Below are 26,250 nucleotides of genomic sequence, written 5' to 3'. Positions count from 1 at the left end.
TCACTCTTCTGTAGTGCCATTGATGATGTGCTTGAAGGAGAAAGGAGAAAATTTGTACCCAGCTCCCACGTAGAATTTGTTCTGGAACTCAACCCTGGGGAGGAGCAAAGGAAGTCATCAGTGCTGCCCACAGGCAGGATCTACCAGACAAGAAGCTGAAATATGACACCCATGGGAAATGGGAGGCCATGAGAGATGGTGAAACTGCTGCTGGCTCTTTCTAGAGCCAGCAGTGAGACACAGACAGCCCAGGAAGAAACCTGGCACACATCAGAGTGACTTGCCATCAGCCAGCCTGGAAATACTCATCTTGAGGCCAGTCAGCAGGACCCTGCTTCTAGCAGCTCTGAGAGCTGGGATAACCACCTGCTGGTTGCACACTCTGGTGGGAGACACACATCTCCCCTATCCTGCACAATGACCAGCACCTGCACCACGGTTTACCTTGGCAGCTTTTGTTTTTGTGGTGGGACATTACATGGTGAAAAAGACCATAGCTTGGGTGCTCAGGCAGGGTACCACATTATGGTGGTGGTGAAGGGTGTTTTGTCACCTTGGTCTTGCTTTACACACTAGCTCAATGATGCACCCACACTGCTGTCCTTGCCTGGACTGATGTCCAGTTCAGGCAGACACAAGTTAACTTGGCACTGGTTTGCCACAAAACCTAAACATCCTGGAGCTCTGTCTGGGCTTATGACACAAGCACTGCCCCAGGTGTTCTTCAGGTTTTGCACCCCCAGGTGAACTCTTGCTGCCATAACAGTCCCCAGCTGTCTTGTTTGATGGTAACCCTGGGTGGGATACACACCCAGCGGTGTGGCTGTGATGCCTTCAGGTCTTGTCATGCAGGTCAAAGTGGCCTTGATGGCTCTGCATGTCTACCAGGACAGAACTGCAGGCTGCCATTTGCCTCACATGCCCACAACCACCATAGGTGCAGGAGCACAAGCAGGTTGCTCCAGGGAGTAGCTGAGAGCAGGAAACACCCTTTGGAAGAATCTCCCTTGCTTCCTTTGTCAAAGGCAACCGATGTTCTCATGCACAACTACTAGCACTGCATGCCTAACACTGGCTGATGTGGCCACCTGTTTCCACAGCCTGATCCCTCCCAAAGATTGCTCCAGGAAAAGCTCCAGAAGATCACACCACCTACCAGTGCAGACGCAAGGCGTGCAGAAAGGCTGAAAGTCCCTCCATGACCAGCAGGATGGCTACTGTCAGCACTGCAAATGCCGCGAAGATGATGAAGATGACGATGAGGCCTGCCCAGCCACTGCTGTTGAATCCATTGTGCATCACCATGGTCCAGAGGACCTCTGACAGTTCTGCAGAAGGAAATAAAGGAAAACCAGTGCTGAGCAGCAGCTGTAGGCAGACACAGCATCCAGTCTGTCAGATCACACATTTTTCCTAGTTAGGCGAACTGGCCTAAGATAAAAGATATATGACAGCGAAATACACGACAGAAATCATGTACAGACACCCTAGCTCTCCATGACAGCTGGAGAAGGAATGTGTATGCAGGTTGTTTTCCATTGGTCCTCCTCACTGTGTTAGGAGGTGATGGTGCAGTTTTGGGTTGACGTTGCATCACAAGTCCATGGAAGCACACTGCCAAGCCTGCTGTTACCCCATCATGATACAGTCATCACCCTAATTTGCACTTCCTTACCATGGCATATAGGCAGCATGTGGAACCTTCTAGGACTGCCTGCTGCTTACTGCCAGTTAACATGCTTGATTGACATAGGCAATACATGTGTAGTAGGATACAAGCTGTACTGGTTGATGCTAGCTAAGACTCACAGGAAACGTGTAATTCTCATTTGTGTTCCAAACCACATCTCTTATGGTGTCATGGAGAAGCTGTGGTGGAAAAAAAGAGAAGACAACTGGCTGGTCCTGCCCCAGGCAGGGTGTATTAGTATTTGAGTTTCTTGCCATGTTCTTAAAGATATTCTTTCCTGCACAGGTTTATATCAACATTCACAGCACTAGTACATCTGACATGTCCTCACAGCTTAATAACATATTCCTAACTTTACTGCCCCAGTCACACAAGAGATTCAGGATTGAGCAATTTTCCTTTTCTGATACAGGCAAAGCAAGGACTTGGCCCAGCTTTTCCACATCCAGATGCTCCAGCCACCAGTGCAGCCCCCCAGGCATCGCTTGCAGCTGTTGCCCTCAGGGAAAAGATGTTAGGTCAATGCCAGGCAAAATGCATAGCACTGTCCTTCAGTAAGGTTTTTAGTTGGTTTATTTAGACATCTGTCCTCCATGAAAAGCTAATCTGCAACAACTTCCACTCAACTCCTGCTAAGCTCATTTCTGTGCCAAGAAGTACATCTCACTCCTGTCAATCCATGGCACTCCACCTCCTTTCTGCTTTCCTTATTTTGTGTGCTAAATTCTTCAAGACAGGAGCAAGAGCCAGAGGCAGTACAGCAGTATTAACAGAAACATTTCCTAAAACTAGAGATATTGAAATCTGAAGTTCCAGCCTGAGGCAATTTCTCATCTTGGAGTATCTGTTTTTATCCTAAATCTACTCCATTGAAATGCTACTGACATTGAAATGCTGTACATTTCTCATGGAACATGAGGTTCTGCTGATTGCTGCTGGGAAAAATCCCTGTGAAAATTACAAATTCCAGGAGTTCTTGAACAAAACCTGTTCTTTCTAGTTTGCTGAACCAAACAGTAGTAACTATTTCATGTAATTTTGACATTTGTCTGCATACCCTAAGGCCACAGCAAGTGCCTCTTGGCCAAAGAAGCTGTGGTTTCCATACTGCCTGTACCTCCCATGGACTGGAGTACACATTTGGACCACACCTCCCACCGTGCCACACAGCATGAAGACTATTCCAGAGGGGAGGCTGCAGAGCAGCATGGGAAGGGGCCCCAGTCAGGAAATGCATTCAGAAGCTGCCAGGGGTCACCCCTGACAACTGAGATGGCCACCATGAAACACCTGGGTTGGATCCAACCTGAAGAAAATATCCTGAGACACAAGTGTCCACAAGGAGAACTTGGATTTCATGAAGAAATGTGCAGGAGTAATCACACACCAGCAGAAGTGGTGACCAGCATGGAGCTGCTGGTGAGGTCACTAACGGGTAGACAATCACTCACGTGCGTGGGCCAAGCTCAGTGCCCAGAGCCGCAGGTAGGATGCTGTGTTGGAGATGCAGCCAAGGCAGTATTCAATGGTGTGGATAGCTTGGTGGACAAATATGTCTCCAAAATTGAACTGAAACAACATAAATCCAAACACATTTCATTAGTTGTTAGCTCAGGGCTTCCTGGTTAACACAGGAACACTCCACCAAAGGCTCTTCACACTTCTCCCTTTGCTTCGCTATGTCCTGAGCAACAGAAAGTTATTTCCCAAGGGAAGGGACTGCTCTGAAAGGTGTCAATTCTGTATGACCTTCCCATACATTCTCCTGAAAACACAATTCCAGTGAAAACCAAATGTTCAGGAAACAGCTCATACTCCTGCCTTAGGACTTCCAATCTTTAAATGTCAATCCAATCGCTACCAGTCTTTGTGACTTCTTATAGAGACAGAATTCTTAAGTAAAAGGGGGGCTTTCAGACCATCTGCCTATGTGCATACATGTTTTGGGAGCTATCACTTCATTTCTGGGGGAGATAAAGATATCTGAGAATAATGAACAAGCAAATCTGCTAAGATTCCCTGTGCCTGGGAACAGCCACTCATATCCACACTCAATATTGTTGGTATTCCCAACTGTTACAAACACTTTTGCCACTTTTTCCTGTGTTGCTGCAGAAGCTTTTGAAAATATCTGCCAAGGGAAGACTTCTCCCTAGTCAGCACTTCTGGCTGCCAACTTATTTGCAATGTAAAGGAAGGAAAGCACACTGACTCTTGGGAAAGGGTTGACCTTCTCTGGATGCAATGGGGAAGCGAAACAAGCACCCCTGAGAAAACAAACACATGAGGTTTGTAAGAATGACTGTCACCCCCAAGTAAAAAAAAAAAAAAAAAACAAAAGAAAAGAATAGAGTAATCAATTCAATGAAAATTCCAAGCTTATTCTGTTTGGAAACACAAACTGTCACAGCAGTGTGTCTTGATATCTTGTTAAAAAACAGGGCTGGCAAGAGCCTTCTGCTTGGCTTTGTGTCTTCTGCTATCATGTCTGCCTAAACAATTTTCTGCTCACATTTTCTTACCTCTTCACCATCACCCTCATGTCCGTCATGGCCACCACCGTGGTCTCCCTGGGATGCTTTCTTGGAGTGATTTGTCTCTGGAACATCTACCTCATTTTCTCCTCCAGAGTTTCCTGAGATGGCTTGAGAATGAATCTTTCAGGAAAAAAAACAAAATATGCTTTTTGTGTCATGCTACAGGCTGATACCTAAACAAAGCAGCCCACAGCACAGAAACTCCTTCAGTTCCTCATGGTGGGTAACGTATGAAGGACTAGATCATGAACATGAAGAAAAGCTCAACAATAGTTGTCATAGACCACAGAAACTGAATATTCCTATCAATGTAGGCTAATAATGCCTAAATATTTCCTATCCCAGGGCATTTTCCTGTGATTCCAACTATTTTGTAGCCAGTTTCCAGTCTTGTAATGCATCTTTGTCTGCACCATGAGAAGATCCATCACTTCTGGCAAATGAGGAAATTGAGGCACATTAAAGCTGATAATCTTACTTAGATGGGTGCAAAACAAAGGAACTAGCACCAAGTGAAATAGAAAGGGAGCCTGAAAGGATCACGTAACCTGGGACACAGGCAGAAATACAATTCAGAGCTCTAGATTCACTTTAAATTGACAAAAACCTCATGGCAACCCATCCTCTCTCTGTAATTATTCTTTATAGAGCTTTTCTAGAGTCCTGAACAACCTGATCTGGATCTCACTCCAGAAACGACAGCACAGCACAAGAATAGCTCTACATCATATGACTATAACAGTCCCAGGGACGTGGCTTGCAGTCCCAGGTCAGAAGTGATTGCATTGGGAAAGGTCAAGCAGCACAACCAGCATCTCTTTCTTCAAACAGAAACATCTGTGCCCTATAAAAGGTATTCCAGGCACTAGCTCCGAGTATAAAGAGAAATAAATCTTGAAAGACAGGTAAAGTCCTGTTAGTGTAATAAAGGAGAGAATTAATGAACAACGGAAATTGCAGCTGTTATGTGCTGAAGAGCTGGGCAAACCACAATGCCCATGGGGAGGAGGGCTCTGATAATGTGAAGGCAATCACTTAGGGAAGAAAGTACTGCTAGAAAGCAGGAAACAGCTTTTAAATCAAGCCACTCCTTCAAGAAGTGCTAATCTCTCCAAGGCCAGGACTATTGCAAATGCCACATTTCTGCAGAGCAGCTAACTGGTGGTTAGTGGCCACTGTGGGCTGACAGCTGAGGTCTCTGCCCTCTCGTGGCTTTACCAGCACCTCAATCATTCTAAACCTTCTCTGGTTTTGGATATGACACGTGAAAGAGCTTGGTGTCAGCTTAACAAATAGGATATGGCCTTGTGAGCAAAGCTCCTGGTTCCAGCAGCATGTTTCCTTTCTTGGAGATACTCAAAAGCTGTCTGGACACAACCCTGAGTAACCAGCTCCTAGGGGACCATGTCTGAGCAGGAAGGTTGGACTAGACAACCTTCAGTGGTCCCTTTCAAACTTAACCATCCTGTGATTCTAGTTTAGGTGGCTCACACAAATGTCTATACACATGGCATATGGGCCATAGAGCACACTTTGAAATCTTCAGAGAAAGTCTGAGATCAGAGAAAGGCAAGATCAGATCACTGCAAACAGTCTTGGGGGTCTCCCTCCTCAGCTTTGCCTTTGCTGTACTGAATGCTCTTGACTGATCCATATCCCTTACCATGCGTTGTGCTTTCTGGTGGTTGGCTCTGAGGATGAAAGGTTTAATTAGCAGCATCCAGGGAACAGCAATCAAAGCAAATATGACCAAGAAACTCTGTACTTCTTTCTAAAACACAGGACAACAAAAGAGCAAAGAGTTATTTTATTTCCTTTAGCCAACTACATTTATGGTTAGAAACCTGATTCTATGACATGGTGGTTTGCTTTTACACAACAGATACACTCCCTGCTTTGGTTAGGTATCCTCTGCTTGTAAGGACATGAAAATAATTGTATACTGCTTAAGGCTCCAGAAGGTATTTCCAGCTAGAGATGGTTGTAGACTTGGAGATGAAAGGCTGTCATATTGGAAAGGGTTAGTATAACAAAACCCAGTGTTACTGACCTGAATCTCCAGTGTCCCAAGTGAATATCCTAACTGTTGTGTAAGCCAGCCACTCTGCCTTGGTTGGATCAACGTAGAAATGCAGCAGGAAGAGCCAAGTCATTCATGTCTTGCCCTGGATTTACTCTACATTTCAATTCCAGAAGGGAATTGAATCCCATAGCTTAGGCTTGGTCCCCACATTGTCCCTACAACATAAGGCATTCTCATATTGCAACATGGCACTCCCATTGCTGCCCTAACACAACTGGTTGTACTCTGAGCTAAACAACAACAGATAAGCAAAAAACCCCTAAACTACAACTTCTGCATTTTTTCAGCACTGACTCAGGTCTACAATCACCTGATGACTGGGCTCATACAATACTTGCATTCAGACTACCCAGGTGGATGGCACAGCCTGTTACTGGTAGGACAGGGGGATAGGGATACAGGAAAAAATTGCCAGCTTGGGAAGGCTAAAGACTTTTTGAAGACTGGGAAACCTGTTTTCCCAAACTTTTCTGAAACCTTAATACAGTTACTTGGAACTGACTGAGGGTCTCTGCTGACCCTGACTCACCAACAGCCCTAAAACTGAGCTCACTTGGAAGTGCCAGAGTGTGCAGCTGTACAGATGTAGGTGCACACATGTGGATGGATGCAGCAGTTGCTTGCAGGCCCTTCCTGATGTAAAATCAATTAAAAAAAATCCGTGTTTGGAGCAAATAAGTAGAGATGACTTTAAAAGAAGTTTTCTCTCAGGGGAGATGTTTTCGCCCTTTTTATCTTTTATTAAAGTGAGCTTCCCCAAAGGAGACATTTCTGACCAAAAGCTGCAAGAAAATCCTCTAGCTAATTCCATATTTTAGCTAAAAGTATGAAGTATTCAAGATTTCCAAAGAAGAAATTATCAGGGAAGGGAGATGTCTCTAGCATTGTGCCCAGATTCAGGAGAGCACATCTGCAGTACCCAGCTCTGCATCTCAAATCACCCTTTCATTTTTCCCCAAGTATATCTTCAATTGCATCATTATTCTCATAAGGATGACACTGAGATTTTCTCTGCACCCCTGATGAGAGCTTCTCTGTCCTACCTGTCTACAAGGTCAACACAAACACCAGAAGAATAAACTTCAGGTCTGTGACCGGCACTTGTGATTGAGCTTCTGAGCCTGCTTCCCATGTCTTTATGCCCACTTTTCACAACACCCACTGCAAACACAAAACCAGACACAGGGATTCAAGCCACTTGACCCATACCTGATGCAGATACAATGGAGCATTGGAAGTGTCGCTGTAATTGAACAGAAACATATTGATGAAGTGGATGAGGATGCTTGGTGCACTCTGGGATGAGTGGACATCAAAATGACACCATTTGAAAATAATCATGAAGACCAGGTAGCCAAAAAGAGAGATAATAAAAATCATCTCTGGAATGAACTGAAGGATAATATTTATGTATTTCCTGAAGTAGCTGGAAAGAATCAGGAAAGATAACTGCAATTAATACAATAGGTATTGATACAAGTTTTCACCCAAGTATGGCAAGAAGGAAGTCCATAATTACAGACATTATCAACAAAAGCCACCGTTTAAATATATAAGCTTTGTTGTACTGATTCGCTTCAGAGTTTTATACTTCACTTACCAGTATCTCACATTATTGCATCAAAAATGCAATTTTTCAAGAAAATGGCTAATTTACAAAGTCAAGCATTATATGCCGAGTAAGGTCAGAACCAGGTGCACTACCAGTTTTGTAGGGGCAGTCCTCTCTGGCATCTGCCAATGCATCACTGCACGCCTTTCAGTTCTGGAGAATCTCTCAACAATAATATCAGCCTCTCCACTCTATCAGCCTTTCTTATTTTCTTGCAAAATATAGAGGCAGAGATACAGATGTGCTCCTACACCCCCTGACCCAGGGCCCGCTGAGCCAGGTGAAATGCACATACATGTACTCTGCAAGAGTTAGCGTGCTTTGCTTTAGGCCAAAAAGCTTGCCTTTCAAGAGGAAAACTGTCAATAGGAGGAGGTGCTATAGACTTTTAATTTAGAGAGAGTTTAACCAAGAAAATATCTGCAATGTGATGACTTTCCTTTGGACTTAGCAATGTGTACCAACCGTTGTACAAGTCAGTCCGTGTATGGGATACTTCTACTCACACTGGGGAAAGGTCAAAGCTCAAGCTATCAATCCAAGATATGAGGCTTTCTCTGAATGAAGGACACTAGTTTAGTGCTAAGGATTTGTGTGCTGCAGTAATGGGCTTGGTGGAACCAACTTACATATGGTTGAAGAGACTGAGTATCACGCCAAAAATCATGTGCACAATCCCTATGACAACCGACATCTTCATTTTGTAGGAGTTCAGGAAAGTCAGCTTGTTTGATGCGACATTCCAGATCTTTGGGAAAGGAGCAGCAAGAGAAGAACAAGATTTTCAGGTGTTTGATCAATAACAGATTTGTGGAAGTTGTTGCTTTGACACCATCAATTTACTCCTACCAGTTCTAGTAAGAAGATAACAAGCAATGGAAATTAGATGTTCCTTATAATACTTTTCACTCTGCCAAGCTACTCGTCTAAAGGGTAAAAAACATTAGCCTAGTTTAACAGAGGAAATAACAGGGATTTGAAATGACTCTATGACTTTGCTTCAGTCCCTCAGAAACCAATGCAAAGGCTGGTAGCAGAACCTAAATCTTTTCTGTGTCATCCCTTGTCCTTAGGTTGAGTTATCTTTTTTAATAGAGGTAGAAAGGCATGCGAAAATCCCTCCTGATGCTTTGGAAATTTGTTGCACCTTCACCAGAGAAGTAATGAGGGCAGAGCATGTTCAAATGTTTTATTTGAACCCAAAAAAAACCTCTTTCCAGCTCTTTGGCCATGGAATCAGCTTATTGCCTGCCTCTCTGCAGTAACTTTTCAGGTATGTTAGGACAGTAACCATATGCCTTAGTCCTGCCTTTTTTATGCTACAGAGCATTAGGGATGCTTCTCCTTTCTTCTAAAGCTTCCTAGATCCCAAAGTCTTCTGTCCTCAGAGATGGTAATTAGATACCTCTTTTCAGACACTTAGTACCTGAACAGAGAGGAGGAAGACTGGATTATTTGGAAGGCACCACATTAGCTTTTGTGACTTTGTCCAACATGCTTTGCCACTGGTATGGCTATGGAAGAGGCTGCCTAGCTTCTTCACCTCAGGAGGAGTCTTTATTTCAAAGATACACCTCAGCCATCCCATTTGCAAAATGCTTAGAGACATCCATCCTTCTGGGCAGATGACATGGATCATTTTTACCAAGAGCATCATACCGGGGCTGGTGCTATCCAGTCCATCCCTACTCTGCCAGCACTTGTTCAGCCATCCCTCCCTCCAGGCCAGGGGCTGCAGTCTCTCAGGCAGGCAGCAGCCAGGTTGGAACAGTCTAGGTTAACCTAAGTTAGGAATGTGTCAAGGCAACTTACAGAAAACTCAGCTCTTTTTGATGTGTCTTCCCAAATTGGACTGCCTACATCACAGGCAGAGCTTTAGACAAGAGCTTATGAAAAACTTACTACAAGGTCAGTGTCTCCCCCAACCAGGGGAAGCCAGTGTTCCTTCTTTGTGTGATCAACTGAAATGAGAGTGCATCGCACAGGGAACAGAGGTTAATTGGCTAATATGAAGATTGAAACAGCAAACCTCAATGTTAACAACTACATTTCAGCACATGATAGATAGTATGTCAAGAAAAAGGGAAATGGGACACAGATAAGAAAATGTGGATAAGTATTACTGACATTTACCTCACACTTCATGCAATAAAAAGACTGCATGAAAATTTGGACTCTGCCTTCAGACTGGTGAGATATCAGGGAATGTGTTAAGTAATCAAGTAAGGAAACTAAGTCCAGCAGACTGGTGGTGGAGCAGAGACTGTAGCCATGGCCACTCCCCAGCAAAACTGAAGTTCCTTCCTGCTTACTGTTTTGCTGCTGCCTGTGCAAAACTGTCAGCAACATACATCCTTAATTGCTAAAGAAAAGCACCAGAAGGACAGATGAATGGGAAGGGGCTGGTGGTTAATGAAGTTGTGTTGAACAGTGTGAGACCTGAGCAGGATGCAAATGGCATGGAATAAGAGGTGGAATGTGCTGGGTTTGGCTGGGTTAGATTTTCTTCCCAGTGCTAGTATAGGGCTGTTTGGGATTTCTGCTGAACACAGTGATGAGAACATAGAGATGTTTTTATTGTTGCTGAGCAGGGTTCACACAGAGCCAAGGCCTCTACTGCTTCCCACACTGCCATACTGGCAAGGAAGTTTGGGGTGCATGGGAGATTGGGAGGAGACACAGCTGGGACAGCTGACCCAAAATGACCAAAGGGATATTCCATAATAATATGACATCATGCTCGGTATATAAGGTCGGGGGAAGAAGGACAAAGGGAGGGGATGTTTGGAGTGAGGGTGTTTGTCCCCACTATGTGTGATAGGCCCTGTTGTCCTGAAGGTGCTCAAAACTTAATTAAATTAATTCCTTGTTTTGTTTTACTTGTGTGCAGTTTTAGCTTTCCCTTATAAACAGTCTTTATCTCAGCCCATGAGGCTTCTGGCTTTTGTCCTTTGGATTCTCTCCCCCATCCCACTGCTGGGGAGTGAGTGAACGGCTGTGGGGCTTGGCTGCTGCTGGAGTCAAACCATGACAGCTACGTAAGGAACAGGCAAAGAGCAGAATTCCTTGTTTTGTTTTACTTGTGTGCAGTTTTAGCTTTCCCTTATAAACAGTCTTTATCTCAGCCCATGAGGCTTCTGGCTTTTGTCCTTTGGATTCTCTCCCCCATCCCACTGCTGGGGAGTGAGTGAACGGCTGTGGGGCTTGGCTGCTGCTGGAGTCAAACCATGACAGCTACGTAAGGAACAGGCAAAGAGCAGGATGCAAAAAGCACAGCTTCAGGAGGGAGTGGAGGGAGCCACTGCTGTACCTGATATGTAGAAACAGGATTGAAATTCAAATTATCTTAGAGCAATTTAATTTAATTACCGGATCTATTCCAAATGGATATGGATTTCCAGAGTAGACTCCTGGGACTGCTGGATCCAATTGCAGCACCGTATTGTCTAGAAGCACATGTTTACTAGAAGAGAAAAAGGAAATGACCTTTGCAGCTTAATCTTGCCAGCTAAGCCGATGGTTTATTTATGTGAGGTGTGCTGGACCTACCACATGGTGTCTCTGACTGACTCCGGCCTTTCCACACCTGTTATCCTGCACTTGTGTGCAAGTGCGTGTGTGTGTGTGTGTGTGTGTGTGTGTGTGTGTGTGTGTGTGTGTGCGCGCGCGTGTGCGTGCGTGTAAACAGGCCCCACAATGTCAGTCTCCATCACACTGATATTTCTCTATGCATCAGTCCTGGACACCTGCAGATTTTTATGCACATCAGTGCCTGAGCAAACAGGCATATTCCTAGGGACTCTACATTTCCATTTCAATTGTGAGTTCATCTGTGTTTGTCAGACGAGACCTCTGATTCATTCATGGCTGCATCCACAGCAGGGAGCTCTTCCCCACCCCACACAGGCAGTCTTTCTTTCCAAGCCTGCATGCTGCATTTGGTGTGTTTTCACTCCATTCCTACATTTAACCACTTACTTCCAAGTGTTATTTTTAAACATGGGGATGATATGCCAGGAAGAGCCAAATAAGTTGAACGATTTGGAGAAGCAGTCATTGTAGATGAAGCCAGTGTACATGGAGAATATGCCCATGAGCAGGATCAGGTAGCGTCCACTGAAAAAGGTGTTCCAGATCTGTGGGGGAGAAGGCAGTGCCAGTGACCAAAGCACCCGCAGGTCTGTCAAATGGAGGGCCTCAGCCAGCAGGAGACATGAGTGTACTAACCTATATGTATACAACTATTCATAAGTAACTTTGGGTCCCTTAGGCCCATCCAGGTCTCTGTGTAGGCAGAATTACTTGCCCAGTCTCTGCCTCACGAGTATCTTTGAAGGATCCCCACTCAGCCTTTGGGAAGCTGGATGTCCCTTTATCAAATGGGGCAGATGAGCCCTTTGCTATGCTGATAGGGTGCACCAGTTTCCTGGAACTCACCTCATTAGTGCTCTTCTGGGCCAGAAGGCTCTTCTCATTAATAACCATCCAGAGTGCAAAGCCCAGCATGACAGCACCATGGCCACAGTCCCCAAACATCACCGCAAACAAGAAGGGGAAAGTAATGATAGTGTATGGAGCTGCAGGAAGGAAAGGATTAGAAGCTCATCTCCTAAACAGAAGACCTCAGCGGAGAAGCAGCCTACCCTACCAGGCCATTCCTTACATCTGCTGTCCTCAAAGTCCTCCTTGATCCCTCCCCTATTCACCAGGCAGTCAGATCTAGTGCAGAATTGGCTTTACCATCAGAAAGATTGTCCAGATGTGTCACCTGTATCTTCCTTGAAATTTTAGCCTTTGTTTCCTGTCTCACCATAATAAATACCATGTGTAGAAAACTGCATTCCATTTTGCAACAGAGTAACACACTTGAAGTTTACTACCATGTTTCTCAATCTACTCAGCCTCAATGATCTGAGTTAATCTGACCCTTTTCCATAGGCCTTTCTAGGTTTTTGTTCATTCTTAGTGGTCTGACTTTCTTTACTATTGTTTCATACTTTTATCAGGTTCTTTTGACCTTTTTTGCCTCAACACAATGAGCTCAACTTACATTTGCCTTGTGAGCCTAGTTCTTTTCCTCAGAGCTGCTACCTCACCACTTGTTGCCTATCCTGTATTTGTATACTTCATTATTCCCACTATGTGACCCCAGTTTAACCAGAATTGTTCACTGAAGAACAACAGCTAAATTCTTTGCCCAAGAAAACCTATGTCTATGCACCAAAGAGTTCCATTATGGTTTAGATTTCTCAATCAGCAATGAGTACATATTTTAGGATAGTAAAGCTCAATGGCTTTACTTTGGCTCATGCAAGCCAGGTGCAGGTAGCTGAGTGTTTCTCACCTGGGTTCATCTCCCTGTAGTTGCCCACACCATATGCATCCACAATGTTCTGAAATCCAGCTGTGAACTTGTTGGTCCTGTTGAAGGTGGGTGGAGCCATCCTGGTGTGTACGGCGGTAAGGATAGGGGCAATCGTAGAGCCACTGCGCTCCTGCAAACCCAGTGACAAGGACAGACACAGTCAGAGTGGCAGGAGAGATGAGTCGGTCCCACAGTACCACAATCTCTGTCCAAACATGCACAGGCAGCAACATGAAAGCTGGGCTCAGGAGTTTTATATCTCAGCCCTTCTTCTGATATCCAGATTTTTTCATTGTCTGTGCTATTTCAGGGAGAGCTGCCAGCACTGCTGGCTCCGTGGGTCAGTCACAAACCTGCTAAGACTTAGTACTGACCTCAAACTTCCTGAGGCCAAGTGATCATGTGACACTCCCAAATGAAAACAGAAAGGGAGCCCTGATTACAGCAACAGACAGGTCTGAACATATGCTTGACATACAAACAATGCAGTTTGGGTGAGAGCTTCAAGGACACAAAATGTTGGTTGCTTACCATTCCCTGATGGAGAGCTCTCTTTATCCGGCCAGCATCAGCCACTGGGAACCAGATCTCTGCAATGACACACTGCTGGGTGACATCAATGTTACAGCAATTCAGGATGTGGTAGATGGCCTTGATTTTCTTCACCTTGATCCCCCAGGACCACAAGTTGGCTGCTGCCTCATGCAACAGTCGCTGACGGTGGGACTCGGTTTGTGTTATCACCTGTAAGCAAAGCACAGGCAGCACTTGAGATAAGGAAACATAGGTGGCATGATCTGTTCAGCAGTTAATTGGAGAAGGCAGGGGGAAGACAGTTGCAGAAAGGGAGCAGATTGTATGAATGCATGGGGTATCTTGGAGGGAAGTGTGTGCAGGTCTGGACACAGGAGCAGTAGACACCAAGTGTACAATGCTGCTTGCTGAGGACTCTCCTTGCATGGTCCCAAATCTCTATAAGTGAAGAGGAGACCATTGGGAATTACTAAACTGTGGGATTAGCTCCTTACCCAGTTGCTTAGACTGGCCACACCTCAGCACACACTCCCACCCTGTCTTCTCCTGTAGGCAACTCTGCTATGAACTTGGGGCATATCACACCCTACATGCTACAGCATGTGGCCCTGGGACCTCCATGCATCATGTGGCCACCAACACTGCTGCTGCATCCATGAGCAATGGAGATGATGTATTAGGAAGATAACCTGTGAGGTCTGCAGGCACTGAAGAGGTCTATCTCCCCGTGATGCTCAGGACTGAAAGTCAGTTTGAAACCAGACTTGTGTGCAGGCTTGGCAGTCATCGGTGCCCACAGAGCAGGTGACAGTAGGATGTCAATTGCCAGGGCCATCTTAGGCAAACAGGGTGCCCATTACCTCCTGCTTCAGGGCCCACTGACTATCATGTGTGACAATTATCAGGCAAGAATCCCTCCAAAAGGTGTGAAGCCCTGTACAGTATATGGGTATACGAGCTACTAAGTACCCATAGAAATTGAACTTGTAGTTTTCAGCCCCATGTTAAATGTTGGAGTAAAGAAGTTGGAGACTTGTTCTTCTAGAACAGCAGTCTTGGCTTTCCACTGCTAGTGTGACAAGCACCCCAAGTTTTCCTCAGTAAATAAAACCTAATGTAAACACAAGACAGATCTTCAGACTTCTCTCTGAGCCAATAATATTTGTACTACAGTTGTGACTGAACAAATTTGCAAGCTGAGGAAGGCAAACCATGCTGTAAGAGCTAGAGCAAACCATTTTGGACAGTGTGCAATTTGGTTACAATACCTGTAGCTGGCTGATGACCTTATATCCCAATTTTTAGCCCCACACCATAAGGTCTAAATCTGTGGCCTTTGCATGGAGAACAGTAGCAAATAGTTTTTGAGCTCCTCTTGTGGGAGGCTGCCCCACAGCAGTTCTTGGGGCTCTCCATGGGCAGAGCAGAGCAGAGCATAAGCCCTGGCCTTTTCAACTGGCAGGGAGACTGCACCTGGGCTGGGGGACCACTCCTTGGCTGGCAGCTGTATCCGCAGCCCCTGGCCAGCTCTGCACAGCCAGCTCCCAAAGCAAGTCTGGGGTCTGGCCATGGCCACAGGGTTTCAGACAGGCCAACTATTTGGGCAGGTCCTACTTGCAGGGTTCAGTCCTCAGTAAAGCTGCTGCCACTTACTGTGTTTAAATCCTCAATCCTTGTGTTGACTCCGTCAAGAATTTCTCGGCGCTCGGTGGCAGACTCTGGACAGGGATAGACTGTGGCACGAAATCTAGCCTCAGAGAGAAGTGAGAAACACCATTTATTAGACTGACTTCTCTTCCACTCTTCTCAGTTCGAAGGCAGGGAAACTGGACTTTATTCCTGACCCAGTAGTATACTTTTCTTACATACTACAAAGTTGTGTCTGGTCTCACAGAAAGGTCCAAAAAGGTACATTTACCCTTTCTTGAGACTAAGAATCTCTTTGCCTGTTCTAGCTGAAAAAACACTCCCTGTCTCAGGAAATACACAGTACCTGATATCAAGCAGTGGTCAGCACTAACACGTAGGCACCTCTCTTACACCCACCAGTCGCTTGAACTGCAAAAAGACTCAACTGAACACACGCTCGTGAAGGCAGTCTCACTACCACGGTAGCCAACAGATGTCCCTCTTGCACTGAGGCTGGAAAAACACCACATCCCTGTCTCTGCACTACCCTCTCGAAGGCACTGGGCGAAGTAATCAGCTAAGCTGCGCTGCAAGCAAACGCCTTTTTGCAGGCAGGCTGCGAGAGTAAACAGCCCTGTGAAAAATCCAAACAAACAAGCTGCAGTGCAAGAATAAAACAGGATGGCAGTACAGCCTGCTATTGGTTTCTGGTACTTCTGTTTGGCTAGGCAGCTTGGGAACAAGGGAAGGATGGATGAAGGATTTTAAGCACCTGAGAGTGGTATCTGTTATGTTAGCTTACATGCGTCAAGCTAGTGTAAATGCTTTTATAAGTTTACCTCCGAGGCCATATTTGGGAGATTGAGTGGGTTTCTTTAGTGTGGTATAATAAGGACTAATGTGGGATTCTAATCTGTGAGTGAAGGTCTTACCTCCAGGCAGGTGTTGTATATTGCCTCACTAGAGTATGCAGCATAACCTTCTTCAGTACAGCTGCAAGCCCTGCAGGTGTACAGGTGCCTACACTAGTGCAGCACACTGCAGTGTCATACAGCCACTGTGTCACCCCAGTGCAGCCCATTAGAAATTAGTTGCATGTCTCTGAAAAGCGCACAGCTACCTGTTCTGCCTTCAAAACCAGTCCTGGAGTACACTTCATGCACGACAGCAGGCACAAGGAGTTCCCCCTGAGAGCTTATAGGTCACAAGGTGCACTGCTGAAAGTTCTGCACCTGCAAGCCCGTACTGAGCTGAGGTGCTGCAGTAACTGTAATAGCAGAGAGCCCTCTCTTTTTGTTCAGTGACATGTATTACTTGTGCCACCCCTGCCCCTCCAATATTGCCCCACAGGGCTGTGGGAAAAGGCAACGCCTCTTCACAGAGTGGAGATCTCCTGCCTACCTAAGAGGACATGTTTCCACCATCCTGTCATGGAGCTATGCTGAGTTAGGGCTGTGGAAGGACTGCCTTGCTGCATGTGAGCTGAACTAAGAGCAGATTTAACAGGGTCATAGAGGTCTATCCCTGCTTAAGAGACAAAAACGTGCATGCTCTGTGTACAGATAAGCATCATATTCTGGCTCTGTCTGAGCACAAGATATATCACCACCTGCTCTCCAAAATCAGTTCCAGCACACACACAAGTGAGGACAGTTGCAGACTGAACAAAACACACTGCAGTTTCCTAGAGATCAGCCCAGAGTTGTGCACAGTGACAGCACATGCTCTTCAGCTAAACTTCCCTTTCCAGAACTGAATTTCTCCTCACTCGACACCAGGTATTTCCAAAGGTTATTCACCCTGCCTAATTATTTCCATCTCCTTGTTCTTCACCGCTCTTAGTTCATCTCTAATAAGGATTTTTAATCAAACTTGAAAGCTGATTCCTCCACGCTGTACAGTTCCCCATTTCCAATAACATTATTGCAGCAGTGCTGCTTTGATCTCTTAACAGCCATTTTGCATACTGAGTATCAGCTTTGCCCTAATGGCACAGACATCTCTGAAAGCTCCAGGAGAATTCAGAAGGGAATCCTTACATTGATAAACCTGGTTTAGTATTCACATTAGCGCTGAGGCAGCCGCAAGAAAAGGAGAAAAAGATAAATTCTTACATTTTCCTCCTCCCTGCTCCCTCTACACCTTTCACTAATAAATTTGTGCAAGGACTTAATGCTCATGAAATTGGCAGACTAATGTTACCAATTAGAGTCAAGCAGGGACTACAAGCGTAACCTGAGGCACACAGCTCTTCAAACAAATCTGAGCCTGCTTGCAGGCGACTGGCTTAGACCAGGCCCACGATTTTTGCAGGGTATTTGCTTGTCATGAATGACAACTTAGTGCTAGGCAGAAATGTCCTGCTGTGGCCAGAATGGCACTGCCATCTGCTTTAGGCACAGTTAACCCTGCCCTAAAGATGGACCAGATCGAGATGTCGTGGCCTGGGCATTGCAGATAGTTGATGGCCCAGAGAGCACAAAAGGAGAGTTGGGGGAGTAATACATTTACAAACCTCCCACGCAGCAAAGCATTCATCTGTATGTGCATATTAGCAAGCAAAAAATTTGAAGAGAAGAAGGAATGTAAAGGATGATTTCAAGTGTAGCCTAATTAGCTGGCGACAGACAAAATCCAGTGCAGTAGCACTGCAAAGGGCATCCTGTGCTTTCCTTCCAAGGGCCCAAAAGAAACCAAGCTGAGCTCCTTCTGTGACCCTACCATCACACTGGAGACACTAGCTCCTACAAATTTTGCATGACAGGACTGCCCTGCAGGGATTTGCTTGAATTTCCAGCACGGTCTGGCTCCTTGGTCCCAGCTACACCCTCTGCAGAAGGTTGTGACTATGGTTTGGATGGTTCTGGGGTCAATCAGTACTTGATGACAGGCTTTGCATTGCTTGTTCTTTTACTCCCACCCCCCACACAAAAAAAAGCCTTGGGCTTTAAGCTGTGGAGAATTTAAAATGCTGCAGGGAAAAAAAAATCCAAAATATAGACAGATGCCCACTTCAGGGGGTCTGAAGTGCTCTCAGGATGAGCATTACCCTCTGCTGCCCACACAATGGACCTTGGATGGCGCATTCCTAATGCAGGAATGGCTAACAGTCCTCAGGGTTCTGTCGCTTCACTGGGCTGAAGTCAGTCATCCCAGCTGGATGAAAGACCTACCTGCTTTTAGTCCGATTAAAGGCAGGATGTAAGAAAAGGCCTGTCCAGAGTGTGGGTGTCAGAGAAGGACAATTGCTCACCCCTTCCCTGCGACCTGCAGAGCCTGCTTGGCTGAGGGACTGTACTGAAATGGGGCTGGTGCCAGCACACTGCTCCCCTCGTCAGGTATGATTTACACGGCAACAGTGCCCATTGGCCAGCAGCGTTATGAAAGTAACAAAATATTCAACCTGAATTACCTTTTCAACATGCTTAACAGGGTGGAAACACGTCAGGCTGTATGAAGCTTTCATTTCTGTCCTGTCCTCCATCTCTGATTACATAGATACTGCTCAAAGGCCTTGGGAAAGGGTTGAAGGAATTGCAGCATCATCTCTTTATAAAGAAATGCAGGAAGGCTTGAGAGCAGGTTGAGGATTACCATGCTCCCAGTCCCCAAGTTAGGGGCCCTGGTTTTCAGGGGAAGAGTGCTGAGTATTTCTCAAACAACAGTCCCCTTTTAGACATTCCCAGTTAAAAACCTGGCGACCGATACTCTCAAGAGCTGTAAGTCACTTCAGAAAATTTAGGAGTTTGATTTCCAAGTGCTAAGGTGATGGATAACTTTCATGACCAGGAGCAGCAGAGCTGAGGAGTGGAAGGGAGGTTGGTGGTAGAGCTGAGAGCCAAAGACCTGGCCTCTAGCTCCAAACTCATCCAGCCTGGGCTTTCAAGTACACACCCCTGTGGGAGCAGTGTGGCCACAAGCCTGCCTTACCCGTCACAAATCTTCTTGATCTTTTGTTTCAGCTGCTCTCCTTGATAGAAGATAATGAATACATTCTTCTTCACCTCTTCTCTCTGCAACACAATTCAAACAGCATTTAACACACCCAGAGTCCTGTCCTGAAAAGCTGGAGGGGTTTTTGGCAGCCTTTCCACTGGGTTGTTCTTTTCCTCCAGCCCCTGTTTTCCATCAGCAACGTTTTCTCTAGATGCTTCAGGGATCAGGCATGGGCAGCAGCTCTGAGTTATGGGGGAGCAGAGAGCTAGGGGACCAGAGTTCCACTGGGGCACAGAGCCCACCCCAGAGACACCAAGGGGATTGACCCTCTGTGGCCAGGCCCCAGAGAGGACAACCACAGTCTACCTCCACGGTGGCCTCCAAAACACCACTGCCCTGCTAGGGCTCACATGCATCTTAACCAGGCAGGAAAAAAGAAACTACCTGGATAGTGGCAAAAGGGGAAAGCAATGTCCAAGAAACTTCTCTGATCCTCAGACTTTCCCACCCTCCACAGGCTGCCTTCAGACACTCAGTTCTGGTGCTGCAGCATGGCCAGGGCACTGGTTTGGTTTCTGCAGGTCACAGACATGCACAAGGGTAGCATGAAGCAAAACTAGGTTAGAACCTACTGTCACAGGGTCTTCCATGGGGGTGTCCATTTCAGTGTACCTCAGGTAGATGTTTCCCCTGCAGGCTCGCCACAGTAAACGCTCAAAGGGTATCATCCTTTCCCTCCTTATTACCCCTGCTGTGAATCTGAGCAGAGTTACAAGATAAATAAATTTCAGGCCCATTCTAAGCCTTTTAGGACCTGTAACACATGATTTTACAATCTCTTGGCTTCTAGTCCACGATACCCTGGGCTCTGCTGCTGCTGTAGATTCTTCTAGGGAAATCTTCCTTGCTCAAACCTGGCTTTCTCTCAATCTACTGACTTTATCCTATTGTTCTTTTCTTTTTTTTTAAATTAAATCTTTCCTAGATAAACAGGTAAAAGACAAGAGACTATTCGGGCTAGAAATGGAGGAATGAAGAGATGCTTAAAGTCACATGAACACAGAGTGCCTGAATGACAGAGACAGGAGGTGGAAATTTTGAAGAGGTTGTTTGTCTTTACTCTCTCCTGTTTTCCTTTTCCCAGAAAGCATCAGATTGCACCTCTGAAGTGCAGCATGACATGCTGCTATACTCCTACCAAGGCAAGCCCTCTGCAGGCATAATCTCTGCTCATAATGGAGTTGAACAGGACTTCAGAACTACCAGCATGAGCAGCTAAAAACACCAGCCTGGAAGAACAGCAGTGAGTTTCACCACACCTAGCTGATGCAGACATGAGAAAAAGCTGCTTGAGTCTATGCTGCCCACCAAACTACCATCGGCAATACACAGTGATATTTCCTCTCCTCTAACTCTCATTCTCAGTGCCCCTTTCTACTGCTAGCAAAGCCCAGTGTGATCCCACAGCTTTTTGATGTGGTTAGACATCCATCCCTGAGGACCAGGCTGGCAGACAGATGCCTGAATCCAGAAGTCCCAGGTGGGATGCCATAAGACAACAATTCTCAGTCAATCCCTGCTAAGGGGTGACTGGAATTGATGGCCTGGAAGTAAAAGCCCATTTTTCCCACTGCCCCATAACCTGACCATAGTTTTGATGATATCTTCTGATGACAGTCACTCTGTCATCTGCATGAAAGAGTTTTGCTGGAGAGGCTGGTGAGCAACCTCTGCTAAGAAGCTGAAGGAAGCTGTGCCAATGTTACAGCAACACAACACAGGTGGGAAGTCTGGCCAAGCTGGGGACCATCACCAATACACACCCCAGCTTGGCAGCTGCAGCAGCAGGAGTGCTTCTCAGTTCCAGCAGCCCAGATGTGTCTTCACTGAAGAAATCATCTGGCAGATTGGTTTCTGCCTGGAAAACATTATTTAAAAAAACCCCTATTCAGTGTTGCCAGTTTGAAAACTATGTTCACATTTTTCTCCTGACAGTTTTCCCAACTGAAAAGCATAAATGCCACTGTCAAAGAGAACTGGGAGCCAAATTGTTGAGTCCCTTTGACTCATGGAGCAATGCAGACTCCAAAGTGACTAAGGTGCTTTTGCAAACATATCTTATTGGCTTGTGGTAAAGACCACTGGATTTGGATTGAAAGCAAAGAACAGCAATACACCCCAAATGAAAATGTCAGTATTTTTAGGAAACTCCCACAGCTCTACCAGAAGAGCAAAGAGGCCTCTCACCTCAAAGAAGTCCTGGGTTTTCTTCAGCAGATGTTTGAGTTCCATCAGCTCAAGGAAGTTCTCCTTCAATGTTTGCTGGTTCTGGTTGGCTTCCAGCAACTCGGCCTCAAGTTTCTCCAGAACTGTCTGTTTAGGGTTCAAGCACATCCAGAAAAACTCTGAAGCAAACCAATGACCCTTTATCAATCTGATACCAACTCTCAAACAATAGATGTTTTGGGGTTTTTTTAAGGGAGAGTACAGATATATTCAATGAACACTTCGATAAACACTTTTTGTAGGAAGATATTCATCAATGCCAAGGCATCATTTTTCCATTGGCAACATTCCCTACTGGGTCTGTTGTGCCTTTCTGGCACCTGATGCACCTGGCCCAAGCACAGGCAGGTAGGTGGGTGCATGGTGTAGGTGTCTCAGCATCTCTGTGGTTTCTCAAAGGACATCTCAGCCCTCAGGTTGCCTGGTTGTCAGTCTACTGACTACAAAAGCAACCTACAACATGGTCATTAGCTTAGGTTCATTAGTTATAGTCCAAAAAATAGGTGAGGATATGGGTGCAGGAACACACCAGGAAATCATCTTGCTTGTGAAGCTGAAGCCCTTAGAAAGCTTGATTTTTCTTCCTAGTCACCTATGTGTGCAGCATTTTAAAATTACCCTGTCAGTAAACTTAGCTTCCAGCTATCGAGCACGTTACACAGCCCCTTCTCTGTCTCCTTGGTCTGCTCCAAATTCTGTACCTCCATATCAATCATTTCCCGAGGCAGGGGAGTCTCTGGGTACTTTTCTTGTTTGACTATCTCAACATTTTCCTCCATCTCATTTTCCAGAAAACCTGCAAGGAAAGGACACAGAAATATCAATACAAAGTCATCCCTCCTCCATCATCCTGGTCACCAGCTTGCTGCTCAGCCAGGACTGAGGCATCCCATGGTGGTGTGACAAGATGCAGTGACATACAAGGGCCATCATCCCCGTGCATATACACAGCTAGCACGAAATGAACTCCTGCACCTCCCTCCTCGGTGAAGATGTTGTTTCTTCCTAAGTCATGGTGCCCACTCTCACCTGGACAGCCCCTGGCCTGGCACAAGTAGCCAGCATGGCCACTCCTTGCTTGGGGCAGTGAGCAAGGCATGCAGAAAGCTCAGGTTTCACTCCTTTGCTCCAGCAGTGGCCAGTGCTGTCACCGTGGCTACCCTGGACATCAGAGCTCTGGTGGGGAGAGTGCAGAGCTCCCAGTACACACTTGCCCAGGACAGAGGGCATCACAAACTCTGCTGCTTGGGCTTTAAGGACTTGTTGCTAGGCTGAAGCCCTTGGCCACAGGAAATGTGTGCCAACTGCTGGTGCACTGGTGTAAGAGTCAGGTTATATGGACAAGTGTACTGCCCAGGCCCAGATTTATCTCCTGATTTATAAAAGCTAATTAACCTCCTTTCAGTTCAGTTAACCATTTACAAAACAGGGGCAACAATTTATTGCCCATATGGGGTGAAGTGGCAATTAGCTGACACATGGAAAACATTTCCAGGGGCTTGGATGAAAACATCAGCATATTGCCACTAATTCTGCTCCACAGTGTGAGAGCACTTAACAAAGAAATAAATCCCACACCACCACTTGGCAGGAAGCCGATTGCATTTGACAAGCATTTACTTACGCAAGATCCTCTCCAAGGATTCACACCTTCTCACTTCATTCACAAACTTTCTCTGGAAGCTGTTGACATTCACATTCAGCTAAAAACAGGAGGGAAAACAAGCCTGGGGTTGAAGGCTGCACACTGCTGCACTCATTTCTAACACAGCAGCCAAGGAATGCCTTTGGTGAGGATGGCAAATGCTACTGCACCTGACAGGCAGGGCGACTCCAAGGGCTTCCTTATGGCCTGCAACTAGGCTCATTTCCATACAACCTTGCTGTGACGGCAGGAGTGACAGAGGTACTCTCAGGAGAGACCCTGTTTTGTAGTGGTGGAAGGAACTGATCTAAGGTTGTGCAGAGGGAGTGCAGAGAACTGGATGGAGACTCAGGGACGGATTGTAGTGTTTAGTTTTCAGATCAGCCTTGGGGAAATCCCACTCTCACCATGGACTTTTGGCCACCCTGCAGGTGCACCTCTCCCAAGTGATTTGAGAGAAAGACAAGCACATCTTCCATAGCCCAACATGTCAGTCAGGCACTACTCACATCTCTGAACTGCACCAGACCCAGCTCCCCAAGCTCAGCCACACAGCAGTAGGCAGCCTCCACCTGGAGGAAGAGTTGCATCAGGCTCATCTCCTCGCTCCGGAAGACTGAGGCCATTCTGCCTGCTCTCCTCTGACGTGGATGTCTGTGGGAGTCTTTGTGGCAGCAGCACGGTCTTCCTTGCCCAGGGAGGTGCCAAAAGGTGCCAGGCACTGCAGGAACATTGGGATCACTGAGTCAAGGTGCTGGAAGATCACTCAATGCTGCCCATCATGTCCTCCAAAAGGGTTTCTTCACAGCCTAAGAGCCTCCTTGAGCCCCATTGAGGCTTCATCCCACCAGAGCAGAGATAGCCACTAGTCCCCTATGAGAGATGATGAGCAAGCATCCTGCCCTGTCCTCTGTTAAGCCTAAGACACTTCAGACCACTGAAGTCAGGCCCCTTATTTGGTTTATTTGGGTTTTGGATGCTGAGCTTGTGAAGGACTCAATTTCTCCTTGTCTTACACACAGAGACAAAACAAAAATCATTAACTTCACCTTGCAATTAGACAAGTGAGAGAGGCCTGACTGATTTTCATCACTTCCATTGGTAGTGTGAACACAACATTGCAAGCACATAAGGAACATGTTCTACGGGTGTGGGGAGAACAGACTATTTTATTTGAATTAAAACTACCTTTAAGATTTCAGAAGCATTTTTTCCCCATTAAGGTCTGTTTTCAAAATGCAATACATGAAACAACATGAACTTCACAAAAGTTCCTCTCACCTCTATGCTTATTATTTACTTTGAGTAACCTGAACATAGAAATTGCCTTCAGCTGTTCTCACACAAAATTAACAGAATAGCATGAACAAACACAGTGATTATCCAGAAAAACATGCAAGCAAGCAGATACACTTTTTTGCATGCATTTAACTTTGCAGCAAGGCTACATTTCATAAGCAGCAAAGGAAAATCCTTTATAACCTCACTGCTACTTTGTTCACAGGGGTAGGAAGTCAACTATCTTTAACCCCTTCTCTCTCCACAAACCTTCTCTTGCAACATTTCTTTTAAAAATTGTGGATTCTATGAATTTTCTTTATAAGATATGAAAGATTTGTCTGAAATATGAGAGAAACTTTTCACAAGATACTAAAGGCTTGTTTAACAAGAGCATCATGGTCACAAGTCAGTATGTTCTCAGTGGCCCTGTGAGTTTTCCTTGTCCTACCCTCTGTACCCATTCACTCAAGGATTTAAGGTGTTGAGAATACAAAATATGGTAACTAGTAGTTTGCTAAAAGAAAACATCATGTGCCAGTTCCAATGGGTTGGGTAAGGCTAGAAATTTTAAATTTGGTTGGATGTTTTTCAGCAAACCAAATTTAACTGGTTCAGTATTTTTCACAGGACAAAAAGAGACCAAAGCTACAAGAAACTCCCACTGTGCAATTATGTAAAGAAAAAAAAAATCCCTAGCTCTGATTTTCAAAATGTGTAAGAGATCATCAAGATATCCTATCTTAATTTCTTTAGACTGAAAAGTGTGAGGAAATATAAGTTAAAGCTGTTTGAATTTCTAAATCTGGAGTTAGCTTCCATAAATGACAAGCACTAAACACTTAGAATTAAAAGAACAAAACTCAAATGAAACATTATAAAATATCTTATTTAAAGTGCTTCAAACCATCCAAACCCAGAGTTCCACTTGTCCTTGGTAATCAGTCAGTGGAAACCCAAAAGGCTCATTTTTGTCTTGATTTGGAATGAGAGAAAAATGAAATATAAAAAGAGAAACCTCTTCCCAGCCAGAAAACCTTTCCCAGCCCTGCTCAGAGGAAGGCAGAGCACCCTGCTCAGAGGAAGGCAGAGCATTAGCCCCTCCCCCATCCCTACAGGACCTGCCAGCACCGCCACCCTCCAGCCTCCCTCCTTCCCCCAGGGCTCCTGCTTTGGCAAGAGAACAGTTAATTGAGAAATCGCTCGCACTTTCCCCACTCACTGTTTTCCAGCAGCACTAAAACCCATCAAAACGCACCGGGCTCGGGCAGGACAGATCCCAGCGCGGAAAGTCGCTTTGGAGAAGGTGCTTCACCTCTCAGCCCCAGGCTCCTCTGCAGCAGCAGCTCCTCTCCCCGGGGCAGGGGGACAGGTCTGTGACAAGTGTGGCTTGTTGAGACTAATAACAGACGGGCAGTGCTGGCTCACACCGCCCTGGCCACCAAAAACCTTTGGAACCTCCTGCACACGGAGGGAGGTGCAAAACTCCTGTGCTGTTTCTCGCTGGTTTTTCCTCGCTGAAGGCAGTCTGGGAAAGGACATGGGAACTCTCCCGTGGCGGGGCGGGGACAGGTCTGTGACAAGTGTGGCTTGTTGAGACTAATAACAGACGGGCAGTGCTGGCTCACACCGCCCTGGCCACCAAAAACCTTTGG

The 26,250-nt window shown here is 45.8% G+C and overlaps 1 protein-coding gene across 1 annotated transcript; it reads right to left on the bottom strand.

The window, feature by feature from the left end:
* On the bottom strand, nt 1-25,798 carry ATP6V0A4 (ATPase, H+ transporting, lysosomal V0 subunit a4). Its single transcript, XM_009080435.1, has 21 exons — nt 25,761-25,798; nt 23,827-24,038; nt 23,297-23,375; nt 22,374-22,468; nt 21,634-21,759; nt 21,210-21,304; nt 20,019-20,145; nt 19,381-19,463; nt 15,475-15,568; nt 13,819-14,031; nt 13,267-13,417; nt 12,360-12,499; nt 11,901-12,058; nt 11,292-11,385; nt 8,552-8,670; nt 7,520-7,736; nt 5,891-5,998; nt 4,213-4,347; nt 3,142-3,259; nt 1,157-1,328; nt 1-94 (listed from the first exon to the last, which is right to left on the bottom strand). Coding segments are annotated over exons 1-21 (2,631 nt in total). The 5' UTR covers nt 25,762-25,798.
* Between the last annotated feature and the right edge of the window lie 452 nt (nt 25,799-26,250).

Source organism: Acanthisitta chloris, unplaced genomic scaffold (assembly GCF_000695815.1).
Source record: "Acanthisitta chloris isolate BGI_N310 unplaced genomic scaffold, ASM69581v1 scaffold23558, whole genome shotgun sequence".
Lineage (NCBI taxonomy): Eukaryota > Metazoa > Chordata > Aves > Passeriformes > Acanthisittidae > Acanthisitta > Acanthisitta chloris.
This window is presented reverse-complemented; position numbering and strand designations above follow the sequence as displayed.

Bases quoted from the DNA above. Each gene is read 5' to 3' on its own strand.
- ATP6V0A4 (XM_009080435.1), bottom strand. The intron at 3,260-4,212 runs GTAAGAAAATGT...ATGTTGTTTCAG, and splicing joins ATGAGGGTGATGGTGAAGAG to TTCAATTTTGGAGACATATT. The intron at 95-1,156 runs GTAGGTGGTGTG...GCTCCTCCCCAG, and splicing joins CACGCCTTGCGTCTGCACTG to GGTTGAGTTCCAGAACAAAT.